This window comes from Neovison vison, chromosome 13 (assembly GCF_020171115.1).
Source record: "Neovison vison isolate M4711 chromosome 13, ASM_NN_V1, whole genome shotgun sequence".
Taxonomy (NCBI): Eukaryota; Metazoa; Chordata; class Mammalia; order Carnivora; family Mustelidae; genus Neogale; species Neogale vison.
Genome location: NC_058103.1, coordinates 36,733,118 through 36,749,851, shown reverse-complemented (window position 1 = coordinate 36,749,851; position 16,734 = coordinate 36,733,118). Strand labels below are relative to the sequence as shown.

The 16,734-nt window shown below is 37.4% G+C and overlaps 1 protein-coding gene across 13 annotated transcripts in view; it reads left to right on the top strand.

The window, feature by feature from the left end:
* The window catches only part of SYNE2 (spectrin repeat containing nuclear envelope protein 2), a 330,800-nt gene that overhangs the window by 142,525 nt on the left and 171,541 nt on the right, over positions 1–16,734 (top strand). For all 13 annotated transcript variants that reach the window (XM_044231769.1, XM_044231767.1, XM_044231774.1 and 10 more), the window contains 9 exons: positions 7,483–7,641; positions 8,278–8,439; positions 10,371–10,472; positions 11,820–12,020; positions 12,602–12,773; positions 13,494–13,606; positions 15,342–15,544; positions 15,998–16,117; positions 16,394–16,685. In XM_044231769.1, the coding sequence (XP_044087704.1) occupies positions 7,483–7,641; positions 8,278–8,439; positions 10,371–10,472; positions 11,820–12,020; positions 12,602–12,773; positions 13,494–13,606; positions 15,342–15,544; positions 15,998–16,117; positions 16,394–16,685 (1,524 nt within the window). The remainder of the gene's footprint in view (positions 1–7,482; positions 7,642–8,277; positions 8,440–10,370; positions 10,473–11,819; positions 12,021–12,601; positions 12,774–13,493; positions 13,607–15,341; positions 15,545–15,997; positions 16,118–16,393; positions 16,686–16,734) is intronic.

The window sequence follows — 16,734 nt, the reverse complement described above, 5'->3', positions numbered from 1 at the left end:
CCCAGGTTGATGCTGGGTTACTTGTGTTTGGTTTTTGATCCTGGTGATGTGGTTCTGTTGATATCTGGGGTCACTCCTGCTACTACCTCTGTATGGTTTTGACAGTCTTTGCACTGACCTTCTACCAAAAAGGAACGTGAGACTTCATTTTAGCCTCCAGGGAATGAAGGTAGTGAGAAGACCCCTCCATTATTAGCAGACAAAGGAATAATTACATTTTTATTTATTCACTTTCTGTAAAAATGTATTTACATCCGTGATGCTTCATCTACATTCACAGCCTCACCAATCACAACATACTCGAAGAAGAGTAACACTTTTGGACACTAGGTGTCATTATTTTCTACGAATTTAGGTGGTTATCCACCAAAGTGGACAAGGAATGGAACAGTTGAAGAATACTACTACTACACTATATTACTGTATTCTAGAAAGTTGCTTTTCCTACTGGTTTTATGAGTCCTGTGCTAAGGTGCTGTTAAAGGGTCAAAAGCATGTGGGAAATACAATCTACCTGATACAGCTGATTGTTAGGAAGCTATTTCATTGAACTTCTTATTGCTGAGAGAGAATCAACCAGACTCTTAAAATTGAGTCTTTATCTAGAACTCTTATCCCTGAAGCTGGAGTGACATTCAGGGTACCAATACACGGTCAGAGCTATCTAGAGTAGGAGCGAGACCTACTTCTCAGACTCAGTCTCTTGAACTGACCAATCATAAAGAACCCTGTTTGGGCACCAGTTGTACAATATGTGACTGTCTAACTGATTTCCTATGAGATTTTTTTTTTTTTAAAGATTTTATTTATTTGAGAGAGAGAGGGATGGAGAGCGAGCACAAGCAGGTGGGAGGAGCAGAGGGAGAGGGAGAAGTAGATTCCCGGCTGAGCAGGGAGCCTGGCGCTGGGCTCAATCCCACAACCCTAGGATCATGACCTGAGCTGAAGGCAGATGCTCAACCAACTGAGCCACCCAGGGCCCTATGAGATTTAAATGAAGAAGGCCACCAAGACCAGGAGCAGACAGTGAGGTAGAGTTGCTCAGGAGCAGCCTGTCTCCTTCCATCTAGCAGTGGTAGCTTCTGGGTTTGGTGGTCTCTGGATCTAGGAGGATCCTGTCCCTATCCTAGCGGATATAAGGGGCTGAGTGTTTTTTTGGTTCTCAGAAAATTCAACATGATCAGCCTTACAAGAATGAGAACTTTTAATAAATTATTCCTGTGTATAAGATAATTTCATGTATGTACAATATGTAGTAACAATATAGTTCACTTAAACATGCCCTCATAAATAGAAGTTAATATGATAAAATTTAATTTTATATTATTTTAAATAATACTGTAGGGCGCCTAGGTGGTTTAGTCGGTTAAGCATCTGCCTTCTGCTTGAGTCATGATCCTGGAGTCTTGGGAGTGAGCACTGCATCGGGCTACCTGCTTCACAGGAAGCCTGCTTCTCCTTTTCCCTCTGCCCTGACTTGCCTCCCTCTCCTCCCCCTCCCTCTCTCTCTATCTCAAATAAATTCAGTCTTTAAGAAAAGGCTGTTGAGTAAAAGTATTTTCATAAATGAATTTGCAATAATATACAGATAACTCATAGAAATTAGTGAGTAAACCACAGAGATCCAAACAGATTATTTGTACATAGGAAATAAATTGACAGTTGTTTAAAAAAAAAAAAAAAAAAAGAGCAAGAGAGAGACATACATAGTTTCTAGTACACCCTTGTGAATAACCAAAGGAAACCAGAACTCTCAAAAATACCTTTGTTTGCCTTTTGATAGTCAGCGAGATATATACTCTTTATGTTGCTGGTTTAAGAGTAGATTGATACTACCCTTTTAGAAAACACTTTGACAATATTATTCAAGATCCTTGAAAAGCTTTCTATTGTTTGATCAAATATTTTATTTCTAGGAATCTAGCCTAAGGACATAATATTAAATATGGAAAATTCTTAATACCAAAGACATTATATGGCAGCACTTTAAAAATTTACTAATTTCTGTCATGGGCCAAACCATACCCCCTCCACTCCAATACATGATTTATCCCAGAAGCTGGAAAATCCTGAAGCCAGAAAAATTGGTTTTATTTGCAAATGAGACAATCATGTGGTCTTGAGGTTTTAAGTAACACTACTATGACTACTGCTACTAAAAATGGTAATGATGATAATGATAGTTTCTGCCATGGATGGTTTGGTCATTATTATATCATTTCATTCCCACATAACCCTATAACCCTGCAAGGTAACTAGTATTGACCCTGTTATACTGGTGGGAAAACCAAGTTTAGAGGTGGGGTTTTTTGGTTTCGTTTCGTTTCTTTTCTTTACTTACTTTCTTTCTTTCTTTCTTTTTTTTCTTTAGAGAATTTCAGAGGTAACTTTAGGGGTTTTAATGTTATTAAGATGGTGTCATAACGGGGCGCCTGAGTTGCTCAGTGGGTTAAGCCTCTGCCTTCCGCCCAGGTCATGATCTTAGGGTCCTGGGATTGAGCCCCGCACTGGGCTCTCTGCTCGGCGGGGAGCCTGCTTCCTCCTCTCTCTCTCTGCCTGCCTCTCTGCCTGCTTGTGATTTCTCTCTTTCTCTGTTAAATAAATAAATAAATAAATAAATAAAATCTTTAAAAAAAAAAAAATGGTGTCATAAATAAAGAACACAGAAATTCCCCAATCCTGCCCTGTCAGTTTTCCTGATTTGCTGTGGGATTGTCAAAGGAGATATATACTCAAAAAATAAGACCAATGATGTTGCCTTATTATAATCTGCATGACTGCTCAATACCCCAGCAAGTTCCCTGGGAAAAGAGTGGTTGGGGCATGTGGGCCAGCCTAAATGCTTACAAGGTCTTTTTCTCGTCCAGATCTAAATCCAGATCTTGGAGTTTTATCACAGAGTAGCTCAGATATGGATACACTGACCACTGACCTGGGTTCTTCACTGGATCTGAAGATAGGTTCATAATGCTAGTCTCAAGGATCTTACCTATTGAGCAATAAGGAAGCAACACAGAGCAGAAGAACCATCTCCATGTATTGAATTTTTCAGGCTGACTGATCCTGCTTACCAGTAATGACCAATTGATGTCTTGGAATTTGAATAGAGTATCAACTTCCTCTGTAAAAAAAGGCAAAAAATGAGGCTAGAGGTTAAGTAATTTCCCCAGGATTATATGGCTAATAAATGGCGTAATCATTACGCCATATGATTATGAATCATAACCTGGTTAATCCCAGGTCTGTATGACTACAAAGTCATGTTTCAATCAGCATCATATTGTAGTCTTCTGTAAACATTTGAAATACGTATATGGCAGAGGTAAAAATTGGTGATTTTTGCTTTGTTCTCCTTTTTCAACTGTAAAGGTGCGCTCACAAAGGTGTTTTTAAAAAATTAATAGGGGCACCTGGGTGGCTCGGTTGGTTAAGCATCTGTCTTCAGCTCAGGTCATGATCTCAGGGTCCTGGGATCGAGACCCATATCAGGCTCCCTGCTCAGCGGGGAGCCTGCTTCTGCCTCTGCCTACTACTCCTCCTGGTTGTACTCTCTGTCTGTGTCAAATAAATAAATAAAATATTTTCTAAAATTAATAGAAATGGAAATGTATAAGGGTCCAGGCGCTTCTTACTGTGTTGAGAATCTTCTGTCTAGCATGGTGTCTAGCATAGGAGCATTTCATATATTTGTTGAAATAATATATTAGTTTGTATGGAAGCTATGCAAGTTCTACTACACTAATGTTTAATTCTTTTCTACGATGCTTTTTTAACTCTGAAAAAAAGCAAATTTTAGTACTGCCAGTTAACATAACTTTCATTTAATTTTGTGATGAATTAGATGCTATCTTCAGAAACAATCCATTTCTGTAGTATGTATTCGTAACATGATGCTCCGCACCAGTGACTGAAACACGATACCACTGAGAACTTTTGTCCTCCAAAGCATAGAAACCTGGATGTTTATCTAGGATATGGGACCAGATTCCCACTCTCTTTAATGAAAGACAGAAGTGCAAAAGTAAGACTGAAGGCTAGAATGTCAGGGGACTATTCAAGTTTGGGAAAAGGCAGAGTGAGTCTACTTTTTCTTTATTCTGCCCTTTCCATTTACTGTGGAACAGAACCCATAATCTTGCTCTTTCTTTTTTCTTCACTCAGTGGTGGCTTGTGTCAGTGTAACAACAGGTTCTTTGAATGTAATGAAAATTAAATAGATATAATTTTTTCCCCATTTGAGTGAACATAAATTATTATGCCCCATGCAGAGAGTTCCGTGCCAGGAGAGAGTTTGCATCTTATCTTTACAGATGTATGAGTCAGCCTCCAGTCAGGAGACCGAAATCTCCCTAGTAATTTTTTTTCTCGTTTAAAAATTTTTTATTCAATTATTGTTTTAGTTAGTTACACTTTTATTTTCAGATTATTGTAGATTCACGTGCAGTTGTAAGAAACTATATAGAGAGATCCTCTATACCCTTTACTGTAAGTTTCCCCAATGTTGAATCTTATAAAGGTACATAGTACCATACTGCAGTCAGGATACAGATTTTGAGACAGTCACGATAAAGAATGTTTCCATCACCACGAGGGCCCCTCATTTTGTCATTTGAGAACCTACTGTTTCCCTCCTCTGCATACATACAGTATGTAACCTTTGGGGATTGGCTGTTTTCACTCAGCATAATTCTCTGGAGATTCATTCAGTTTCTTGCATGTGTTGATAGTTTGTTCCTTTTTCTTGCTGTGTAGTATTCCATGGTATGGTTGTAATCACCGTTTGGTTAATTATTCACCACTGAAGGACATCTGGGTTGTTTATAATTTCTGACTATTTTAAGTAAAGCTGCTCTAAACCTCCATGTAGGGGTCTTTATGTGAATAGAAGTTTTTATTTCTCAGGGTTAACTGTCCAAGAATACAGTTGGGACTTGTATGTTAACTGTGTATTGAGTTTTTAAAGAAACTATCAGACTATTCCCATCAGCAGTATGGAGTGACCCAGTTTCTCTGCACCATTGCCAGAATTAGATATTGTCTCGTTTTTTTAAAAGTCATTCTGATAGATATGTAGTGATATCACATTATGGTTTAATTTGCATTTTCCTAATTGCTAGTGGTATTGATAATCTTCTCTGGTGCTTGTCTGCCATCTGTATGTCATCTTTGGTCAACTGTCTCTTCTTATCTTTTTCTATGGTATTTAGCCCTAGCGAGTGATTATTTTCTGAAAGTGTTCTGTCTTGCTAGACTGTCCCATTTTTGGTTCTCTGGCTGAAGAGAGCAGGCTTCCCTTGGGACTTTTTTTTTTCCCTGTGCTTATTGATATCACTATGTGTTGACTTTTCCAGCACACACTCTGGGATATCTGAGGGAAGAAGAAAATGCAGGGAACTTACCACAAAGTTGGTGTTCAGAGTTGATGTCCCCAGTTGTTCAGGAAGGTATATGATATCCAGGATTTTTAGTCATACTTAATAGGAAGAATAGGGAAGGTTATATCTGCTCTATATTTCCAGAAATTTCCTGAGGTGTATATATTTTTTAGACATTTGCTTGTTGGAAATTTATTTTCAAATTTTATGTAATTATTAAAAATGCTCAGTTCATACTGGTAAGCTGAGCATGAAGATTACATGAAAACATGAAGATTATGTTAGTCAACTCTCAAATTTTTTTTGATAAAGTAGTGTTTCACATTCCATGTTAGAAATGATGTGGAGTTAGAATCATGGAAGATGAAAATTGAAGTCATATTAAAGATGTATTAGAGTTCTGTTTTATTCAGATGAGCATATAGGTTCTTCAGCATTCCATCAATGATTCCTGTTAGAGGAATCTAGGATCTGCCATTTTTTATACCACTGAAAGAAGGTGGGGTTTTTTGGGGTAGACTGTTATTTCACATGGTTTTAAATTATTATAATTATTTTATCATGCAGAGTGGGAAGAAATTTGGATATAAGATTATTATGGTTTTTAAGAATCAATGAAACAGGGCGCCTGGGTGGCTCAGTGGGTTAAGCCGCTGCCTTAGGCTCGGGTCATGATCTCGGGGTCCTGGGATCGAGTCCCACATCAGGCTCTCTGCTCAGCAGGGAGCCTGCTTCCTCCTCTCTCTGTCTGCCTGCCTCTCTGCCTACTTGTGATCTCTCTCTGTCAAATAAATAAATAAAATCTTTAAAAAAAAAAAAAAAGAATCAAACAAGATAGGATTGGGAGGGAGACAAACCATAAGTGACTCTTAATCTCACAAAACAAACTGAGGGTTGCTGGGGGGAGGGGGGTTGGGAGAAGGGAGGTGGGGTTATGGACATTGGGGAAGGTATGTGCTTTGGTGAGTGCTGTGAAGTGTGTAAACCTGGCGATTCACAGACCTGTACCCCTGGGGATAAAAACATATGTTTATAAAAAATAAAAAATTAAAAAAAATCATAAAGAATAGGAAGTACAAAAAATAAAAAATAAATAAAAATAGAACTTCCCTATGACCCTGCAATTGCACTACTGGGTATTTACCCCAAAGATACAGATGTTGTGAAAAGAAGGGCCATCTGTACCCCAATGTTTATAGCAGCAGTGGCCAAGGTTGCCAAACTGTGGAAAGAACCAAGATGCCCTTCAACGGACAAATGAATAAGGAAGATGTGGTCCATATGCACTATGGAGTATTATGCCTCCATCGGAAAGGATGAATACCCAACTTTTGTAGAAGCATGGATGGGACTGGAAGAGATTATGCTGAGTGAAATAAGTCAAGCAGAGAGAGTCAATTATCATATGGTTTCACTTATTTGTGGAGCACAGCAAATAGCATGGAGGACATGGGGAGATAGAGAGGAGAAGGGAGTTGGGGGAAATTGGAAGGGGAGGTAAACCATGAGAGACTATGGACTCTGAAAAGCAATCTGAGGGTTTTGAAGGGGCGGGGGGGTGGGAGGTCGGGGTACCAGGCGGTGGGTATTATAGAGGGCATGGATTGCATGGAGCACTGGGTGTGGTGCAAAAATAATGAATACTGTTATGCTGAAAATAAATAAAAAATAAATTTAAAAAAAAGATTATTGTGTTTGTTTTTTTTTTTTAAAGATTTTATTTATTTATTTGACAGAGAGAGATCACAAGTTGGCAGAGAGTCAGGCAGAGGGGGCGGGGAAGCAGGCTCCCCAATGAGCAGAGAGCCTGATGCAGGGCTTGATCCCAGAACCCTGAGATCATGACCTGAGCCGAAGGCAGAGGTTTAACCCACTGAGCCATCCCAGGTGCCCGTGGATGTAAGATTATTGTTAAATGAGATAGTTAGGATTCTAAATACTTTCATTGAGAAAGTAGGAAAATAATAGCTTGCTTTAGAAAAGTAAAATATAAAAAAAAAATACTCTGTTATAAATAGCCAGTAAAAGAATTTTGGTTATTGGTTTTACTGTGTAAAACTGTGTAATTTCACCTATCTTTTTTACATGTCACCTATCTTTTTTACAGATTGAAATTGTCAAAGAAGAATTCAGTGAACATTTAGAAGTTGTAGACAAGATTAACCAGATCTGCAGAAATCTACAATTTCATCTAAATAAAATGAGAATTTTTGAAGAGCCTCCTTTTGAGAAAGAAGCTAATATTATTGTGGATAGATGGCTTGATGTGAGTGACAGTTTAATTCACTAAAATTTTTATTTTATAGCAAATCAGTCTTTTCTGTCATACCTTTAGTATTTTTATTTAATTATTATATTCGGAAGTGTTTATTATAAAATGTTCAAATAGTATAAAATTTATGACTTAATAATTAATTTCACCTCCTGAGTGAAATGGGTCTACTAACAAATGGATCTATCATCTTTGAGATATAAAGGCATATACTCAACTTATGTAAAATAAACTAGTTAATATATTAACCATTCAGGATATTCATGTCCAATTATATATTTATTTAATACAGTTTTAGTTGAGTAACATATTTTTATGAATTACAGATTAAGCATTTGTCCATGTTATATTTTCATATGCGTTCTTAAAAGCCCCTTTTATTTATTGTGGCTTATTAATTCGTTAGACTATTGCTTTCAATTGCCTATAAGTGGCAGCAAAGTTTTTTGTGTTTTTTTTTGTGGAAGGAAGAACTATGTGATCTGTTAAAGCATATTTTTTTGTTGATAAAGCAAATTATTTAATAAGCAAAGATAAATTCAATTTTTATTTTAAAATAGAGCATCTGAAACAATGGTCTTCATTCTTTTTACCACTAAATGTATTCTTTCTATTTTTAAATTATGGTAGATAAATGAGAAGACAGAAGACTACTATGAAAATCTTGGTCGAGCTCTCGCTTTATGGGACAAACTTTTTAACTTAAAAAATGTCATTGATGAGTGGACTGAAAAGGTCCTTCGAAAAATGGAATTACATCAACTGGCTGAAGGTGAAAGAGAAAAGCTGAAGGTAATTTGCAACAGAAGTAAAATGTATACTCTTTTTGTACACAGCTGATGTTTAATATGGAGCTTGCTTTCTTGAAGCAGAGTAGAGAATCACAAAGAAATTTTTTTTTTCATTATCCCTTGAGTGGGACCTTTCTGTTGTTTGTGTATCTAGGAAGATGTTAGCAGGTATTATTAACCTGGGGTTGACAGACACGCAAGTGGTTCCTGGATAAAATGACCTCATACGGGAAAAGTTGCACCTTTATCTTTATGAATGTCTAACCAAATTGTAATATTGGTTCCAATTATGAATATAGTCAACCAACATAGTAGGATGAATGTTATACATGACTTTGTTGTCAAGAAAATCACAGATACTTTTGAATCATCTGGTTGTAACTGTTACCCTTTATCAGTACTTTGAAATTATGGTATTCAGTAGAATCACTTCTAGATCTTATTATTTAAAGTATTAATATAGAAACATGTATATTACTATGGCAGAAATTATTTTTAATATTTTGAAAACTGTAACTCAATTTAATTGTTTTCCCTTATCCTCCTACATGATTTATCTTATATTTTGTTATTAAAAAATAGTTATGCAAAGGGTCTGCAGGATTTACCAGACTATCAGAGGCATTCATGGTATACAAAATTTTAATAACTCCTAGAAGAAGCCCCATCAAAATGCATAATTATTCCCAGGTGGTCAGTATAGGTCCCAGGGGTTGGCAGACATTTTCTTAAGAGGTCAAACTGTAAATATTTTAAGCTTATAGATCATTTGCTCACTGTCACAAATGCTTATTGCTGCTATTGTAGCATGAAAGCATTCAGTCATAGATAATACATAAATGCGTGGAAGTAACTGGGTTCCAATAAAACTTTACTTATAAAAATAGACTGCCAGCCCTTAGACTGTTAACTCCTGATCCTACATCATGATTATGGTCAACCTTCATAATTTGAATTAAGCAGTCTCTCTTTACCAAAGATTAGAAAAAAAAGTATCAGGCCAAGTATTAAAATCTTATTAGAGCTTCAAAAAAGGCTATTTTTAAAGCTGTAATCTCTGTACCATTTGGAAAGATTTAAGTTACCTCTTTTAACCCTAGGAAGAATTCTTTCTAATTGCTTATTTATGTATTATTCACTTGGATCACATGAAATCTCTATCTTTGTAGGTCAGAAAACAGTTAAAGATTAGCGATTATATCTGGTTCAGTGTAATAGAAAAATAAATGTCTGTGTGCATGAAGGTTTTACAGTATGCCAGCTCTAGTGCTTCATCTGTTCTTGAATCTTTATTATTTTACCCGCTTTTAAATTCATATATCCATTTTCATACATTTGGAAAAGGTTTTCAAAAATGTGTAGAGGTATATGAGTTTCCATTTTGTATGATGACAGAAATTATGATTTTCTAAGTGTACATGAGTAAGTCCCTTAGAAATGCCTTGACAGGGGCACCTGGGTGGCTCAGGGGTTAAAGCCTCTGCCTTTGGCTCAGGTTGTGATCCCAGGGTCCTGGGATTGAGCCCCACATTGGGCTCTCTGCTTGGTGGGGAGCCCGCTTCCCCTCCCTTCTCTCTGCCTGCCTCTCTGCCTACTTGTGATCTCTGTCAAATAAATAAATAAATATTTAAAAAATAAATAAATAAAAGAAATGCCTTGACATACAGGTTGTTTAAAAATTTGAAGTTAAAGAGTATAAACCGCCAGCCTGTGGGCTGGATTCCACCAACAGAGCGCGTGTGTGCGTGCGTGCGCACGTGCGTGTGTGTGTGTGTGTGTGTGTGTGTAACTCCTAGGACTTCTTCAAAAGACAAGTGATTTGGGGGATATTGAAAGGCTCTTTTAGTTTCTGTATATAATAATAGTAATCCTGGGTACCGGATAATAAAGAAAAAGTAAAAATATATTTTCCATTAACATTATTTGTTCTAGGAAGAGTTACAAGCCTATGAACAAAAATCTTCAGAGTTTTCTACAAGAGTGGCTAACATACAGTTTCTCCTTCAAAGCAGTGAAATACCCCTTGAATTGCAGGTGAGAGAATTTTTATTTGGAAGTTGCAATTAAAGCACTCTAAAGTAATGTTCACAGGTGTCTGGGTGGTGCAGTCGGTTAAGTGTCCAGCTCTTGGTTTCAGCTCAGGCCCTGATCTGAGGGTCACGAGATTGAGCCCCCCATTGGATTTGCACTCAGTGCTGAATCCGCTTCGGCTTCTCTCTCCTCCCTCTGCCCCTCCCCCCGTGCACTCTCTTTCTCTCTCAGATAATGAAATCTTAATTAAAAAAAAAAAAGTTCATAAACCAGAATTCTAAATCTTTTTTTTTTTTAATTTTATTTTTTATTTATTTGAGAGAGAGAGACAGTGAGAGAGAGAATGAGCGAGGAGAAGGTCAGAGAGCGAAGCAGACTCCCCATGGAGCTGGGAGCCTGATATGGGACTCGATCCCGGGACTCCAGGATCACGCCCTGAGCGTCCAACCAACTGCGCCACCCAGGCGTCCCCAGAATTCTAAATCTTAAAACTAAAATGAAATTAAGATCATTATTTAGTTCATGTTTATTCAATTCCTACGTTAAATCCAACTAAATTTTTAACAGTTGGCATAGTTCATCGTATTTGTTTAGAATAAATATTTTCGTATTATTTTAGTCTCATTTCACTGATTTCCAGGACTCCTGTGTAGAGGTGGAGATGTTGTCCTGCTTCTGTGTAAAGTAACGAGGATTTCCTCTTGAGTGTCTTTTGGCCATAGTAAGGAGTTATGGCTCAAGTGATTCCCTCTTTATTAATTGCTGGATGGAGAAGCAGGGAGATGGCTGCGAGTTTGGTTTTCTATCATGTGAAGAGATTGGTTACAATTTTATTTCAATCAGACCGTATAGTGGCTGAATGTGACATCCGAAGCCAGACCTTCTGGGTGGGGTTCTGGCTGGGCACCACTAGCTTTGTGATCTTGGGCAAGTTACTTAACATTCAAAAGCCTGTATTTTGTACGTAAAATGCTTACCACAAAGCTGTGCACATAATAAACACTCAATAAATGCTGGCCATTTAATTTTTCTGTATATTTTAATATATTTTCCAATGAGTGCCTCGAGAGGGCACCTCAGCTGAGATGCTAGATAAAACTTGTTTTGGAGGGGGAAAGGACTCATCCTATTTAGTCTTTCCGGAAAAAAAAAGTCAGAACGTCAATCTCGGTTTTTTCGTATTATTCTTTTTTTAAACAATTGGCATGGTATCAGCGATGTAGAACACCGAAGAATTAACTTTGCGTTGAAATGAAGCAAAGTTTCAACTCGTTCTCTAGCAATGCAGTTGTCTTAAAATCTAGTTAAATAAAGCCTGCCACAGACTTTTTGTATGTTTCATGATTTCAGGTCATGGAGTCCTCCATTTTAAACAAGATAGAAAATGTAAAAACACATTTAATAGGAGAATCCGCGTGCTCTGCACTCAGTGGCAGCCCAGCTGAGCTAAGGGAGGACCTGGACCAAGCCAAGACCCAGATTGGAATGACGGAGTCCCTCTTAAAAGCTCTGTCTCCTTCCGACAGCTTAGAGATCTTCACTAAACTCGAGGTATGTCCCAGCTGTGTCTCTTCATGGTTCAGATTTATTTTTATACTTGTTTCTGATGGCTTTGACCTCTTGAAGTTAATAAACCTAGTTACTAAAAAATGAAAGCCAAGGGCAAAAACTCAGAAAAACAATTTGTATATTTAGCAGTCTCACCTTTGAATTGCTTGGGGGACAGTAATTATTTGATATTAAACTGCATTGTGTGGGGCGCCTGGGTGGCTCAGTGGGTTAAGCTGCTGCCTTCGGCTCAGTTCATGATCTCAGGGTCCTGGGATCGAGTCTCACATCAGGCTCTCTGCTCAGTAGGGAGCCTGCTTCCTCCTCTCTCTGCCTGCTTCTCTGCCTACTTGTGATCTCTCTCTGTCAAATAAATAAATAAAATCTTAAAAAAAGAAAAGAAATATGTTATTCTAAAAAAAAAAAAAAAAAAAACTGCATTGTGTTATACCTGTACTATCTAAGGTAAAGCCAGTCCACCTGACAGAAGATCATTGAGATTTTTACAAAAACAATGGAGATGTTATGCTTTGTATAAACTGAGCTCATTTTGAGACCTAATGGTTGTTTGTTTATGTATTTAGGAGATACAGCAGCAAATCCTACAGCAAAAGCACAGTATGATGTTACTTGAGAATCAAATAGGTTGTCTGACTCCTGAACTCTCTGAATTAAAAAAGCAATACGAAAGTGTCAGTGACTTGTTTAATACCAAAAAAAGTGTTTTGCAAGATCACTTTTCTAAGTTATTGAATGGTGAGTGCAATGTTTCTCCTAACTCTTTCTGGGAATCTGGAAGTATGAATAAGTATTGTGAATGCGAAGGCTTATCTAAGCTTCACTTACAAATGGTTGCACAGATTCTAGTTAAGGAAAAGGATTTATTTACTTAGTTAGGATTTATTCAGATAACTCTTTGGAGGGGAAGTGCTCACTAATTTATGCCTATGGTAAATAACATCTTTTCCTTTAAAGTCCCAAATATTTATTTCATGAAAGAAGGTCACCAACATTTTCAGATTTGATCTGCTCACCGTAGTGAGTAAGTCTAGGGACATGTCTGTGAGCAGGCTGCCCTTGCAAGTGTCTTTGGGTGTCCTATGCTTGGAAAGGAGGTTTGGTATAGAAAATATACCACAATTTGGGGCACCTGTGTGGCTCAGTTGGTTAAACATCCGACTCTTGATCTCACGCTCAGGTCTTGATTTTAGGGTCATGAGTTCAAGTTCCTCACCGGGCTCCATGCTGGGCGTGGAGCCTACCTAAAAAGAAAAAAAAAGTGAAAAAGAAAAAGAAAATATACCACAATTACTCTCTAGAATCTGTTAGCCTCAGAGTTGGGTTTCAACTTATTATCCACTTTATACATTGACTGTAGTAGCCATGTCATGCAAAGCAAGTGTCAAATCTCTCAATTTAACAAGGTGTTTGAAGTCTCCCTTGAATGAATACAACTTTCTTTGTTTTTTCCTGCAGATCAGTGTAAGAATTTTAACGACTGGTTTGGCAACATTAAAATGAACCTTGAAGAGTGTTTTGAATCATTAGAAACAAAAAAGAGTGTGGAACAAAAGCTACAAAAACTTTCTGTAAGATATATGTGTATATATATATGTATATACTTTTTAACTAAAATTTATTAAAACTAAAGTGCTAGAGACATAGGGCTGTATTTAAGTAGATAAAATCATTACTTTGGGGGTGCCTGAGTGGTTTAGTTGGTTAAGCATCTGATGCTTGATTTCTGCTCAGGTCATGATCTTAGGGTTGTGGGATTAAGCCCCACTTGGGCTCCATGATGAATGTGGAGCCTGTTTAGGATTCTCTCTCTCCTTTTCCCCACTCCCCACTCAAGCTCTCTCTCAAAAAAAAAAAAAAAAATTTACTTCGACTTAACTAATTTCTCTACAGAGATAATATTTCCAAATAACCAACTTTCCCCCAAATATTTCAGAATTCCATATTTATTGGGTAAGGATGCAGGCCAATTAAACAAGTTCTATTTTCACACCTAATCTAAGATGCTACTTAACTTAGTGTTTACCGGTAAATCCAGTCAACTTAAAATTATATTTGATAAAAAATAAAGGCTTTACTTAATGTGGCTTTTGAAATTCCTTTATTTTCTTGAGAGAGATCTCTTGACTTTTTATTATTTTTTTCCTGAGTAATATTTAAAACATCTCAGTTGAGAGGCACCTGGGTGGCTCAGTTGTTAAGTATCTGCCTTCAGCTCAGGTTATGATCCCAGGGTTCTGGGATTGAGCCCCACATCAGCCCTCTGCTCAGCAGGAAGCCTGTTTCTCCCTCTCCCACTTTCCTTGCTTGTGCTCCTTCTGTCACTGTGTCTCTCTCTGTAAAATAAATAAATAAGAGGCGCCTGGGTGACTCAGTGGGTTAAAGCTTCTGCCTTCGGCTCAGGTCCTGATCCCAGGGTCCTGGGATCGAGCCCCACATGGGGCTCTCTGCTCAGTAGCGAGCAGCGAGCCTGCTTCCCTGCCTCACCCCTTTCCCCCTGCCTGCCTCTCTGCCTGCCTGTGATCTCTGTCTGTCAAATAAATAAATAAAATCTTAAAAAAAAAAAAAAAAGACTCAGTTGCACTTTACTACAGCTGGTTGAACTGTAGTGTTAGGTAGCCTGAAATAAATGGTAGTATGCATGGGGGCATTTAAAATGCTTACCACATCCTTAAATCTTGATCACTTTAGGCTAGGTTTCTAGTACTTTAGTGTTGATGATGAGTCATACTCTCAAGCTTATGAGTGGCACTAAATGTTCTTTGTTTGATTGCTTGCTTTGGTGATACTGTTCTTTACTGATAAAAATTGCCTTTCTGCTCTTTTTTGTTTAAGTCCCAACTTTTTATTTTTTATCTTTTGCCTTTAACTTTGCCCATGGCATGGGTCTTAGCAATGGATGCTCAAACCTTAACCCACAAACACTGAAATAAAATGTGGATTCGGGCAAAGTTAAATGTGAATTCGCTGTTTAGGTTTACATGTTGATTTCCAGAAGGGAGCAAGTATTTAGAAGCTGAGCAAAGAAAAACGAAGCTTTCCCAGTCATTCCTACTGACGTTCATGGTGACCCTGCATTATTTTTCTTGATCCATTTCCAGTGAGTCAGATGTAAACACACATTCTACATCTAACAAATTGGTCATTCGCCTTTGAAGTTAGCCTTGTCTGCATAGCTCTTCTCTTGTACTGGGTGTTAAAAAGGTGGCCCATCTCTGTACCAGCTTGGAAAAGCGTCGTGGGGGTTATAGAGACGATACTTTGACTTTGCCAGTAGAACATCATTGACTTTCTGTCTTTCTTAAGGATTTCTTGACTCTTGAAGGAAGAGGCAGTAAAATACAGCAGGTGGGCACTGTACTGAATCATGTTAAGAAGCACCTGCCCAAGGCACATGTTAAGGAGCTTAACAGTTGGATTATAAATCAAGAAATCGAATTAGAAAAAATGGAGTCCGTTTGCCAGGCCCGAGCAAAGGAGCTTAATGACTACTTGCAGCAGCTGCTGAGGTAGGAAATAAACGCAAGATCTAAATAACATGTTTTCTAATGGTACCTTTATATGTTCTGTGCTTCAGTACAGCTGACACTGGGATATACAATACACACAAATTTCACAAATAAAATACATATTTTCAAATCAAAGTTTGTCTCTAGAAGACCGAAGTTAAGAGAATTCGTCAAATTATCTAATATGGTAATAGTTCAGGGGAGAGTCCAGAAATGTTTTCTGTTTGTTTCTTGCTCCTTCTGATACATTTGTATAGCTCGTTGCTTTTATAGAATCCCACTATAATACAGGCTATTATTGTTCGGATTTTAATGTTACAAATTAATTTTTCTCTAAAGAATAACAAAAAAAGTGGTTAAAAACCTGCTTAGTTTCCGAAATTCATGCCTACCTTCTCTTCATAGACACTTTTTGCTTCCATTCTATTTTAACATATGTTAATGTTCTTTTAGACTCCAGGATGACCACAGCAATCTGAGCAAGTGGTTGACTAGTCAAGAAGAGAAATGGGAAGAAATGGAAAAATCAGGAGAGAAAACTGAGCTATTTTGTGAAGCTGTAGCTAGAAAGAGGTAGAGCTGATCTCGTACGAGTGTATTTTCTGCCAGCGTGGTTTCTTACATGGTGCTGTAGCTGCTGTAAACTTTCTGTGATGTTTATTTACATGTGTGTAATGTTATTACGATTAATATTAATTTTTTGGTTAATTATTAACAATTAAATTAAGAATTTACAATTGTTAATTAACAATTAACAATTAAAATTAAACAGTTAAAATTGACAATTAACAATTAAAATAATTGTTAATTATTAACAGTCATGTTAATTCACATGATGTGAATTTACAGGGAACAGTTTGAGTCTCTGGCCCAGATGACCAGCTCTTTGAAGGAATGTGGGCTTACTGAAGAGGAAGAAATAGTAATGGAATCAGCACATTTGATTGATAGGTACCAGGCATTTTTGAGACAATTATGTGAAATTGATGAAGAGGATAAGTTACCTCCTACAGAGGACCAGAGCTTTAATGATCTCGCACATGATGTTATTCGCTGGATAGCAGGGATTAAAGAGTCCCTTATGGCTTTGAATTCATCGGAAGGCAAAATGCCGCTTGAGGAAAGAATCCAAAAAATAAAGGTATATCTGTGGAAACTGAATTTCAGAGGTCAGAGTGAACTCTAATTTT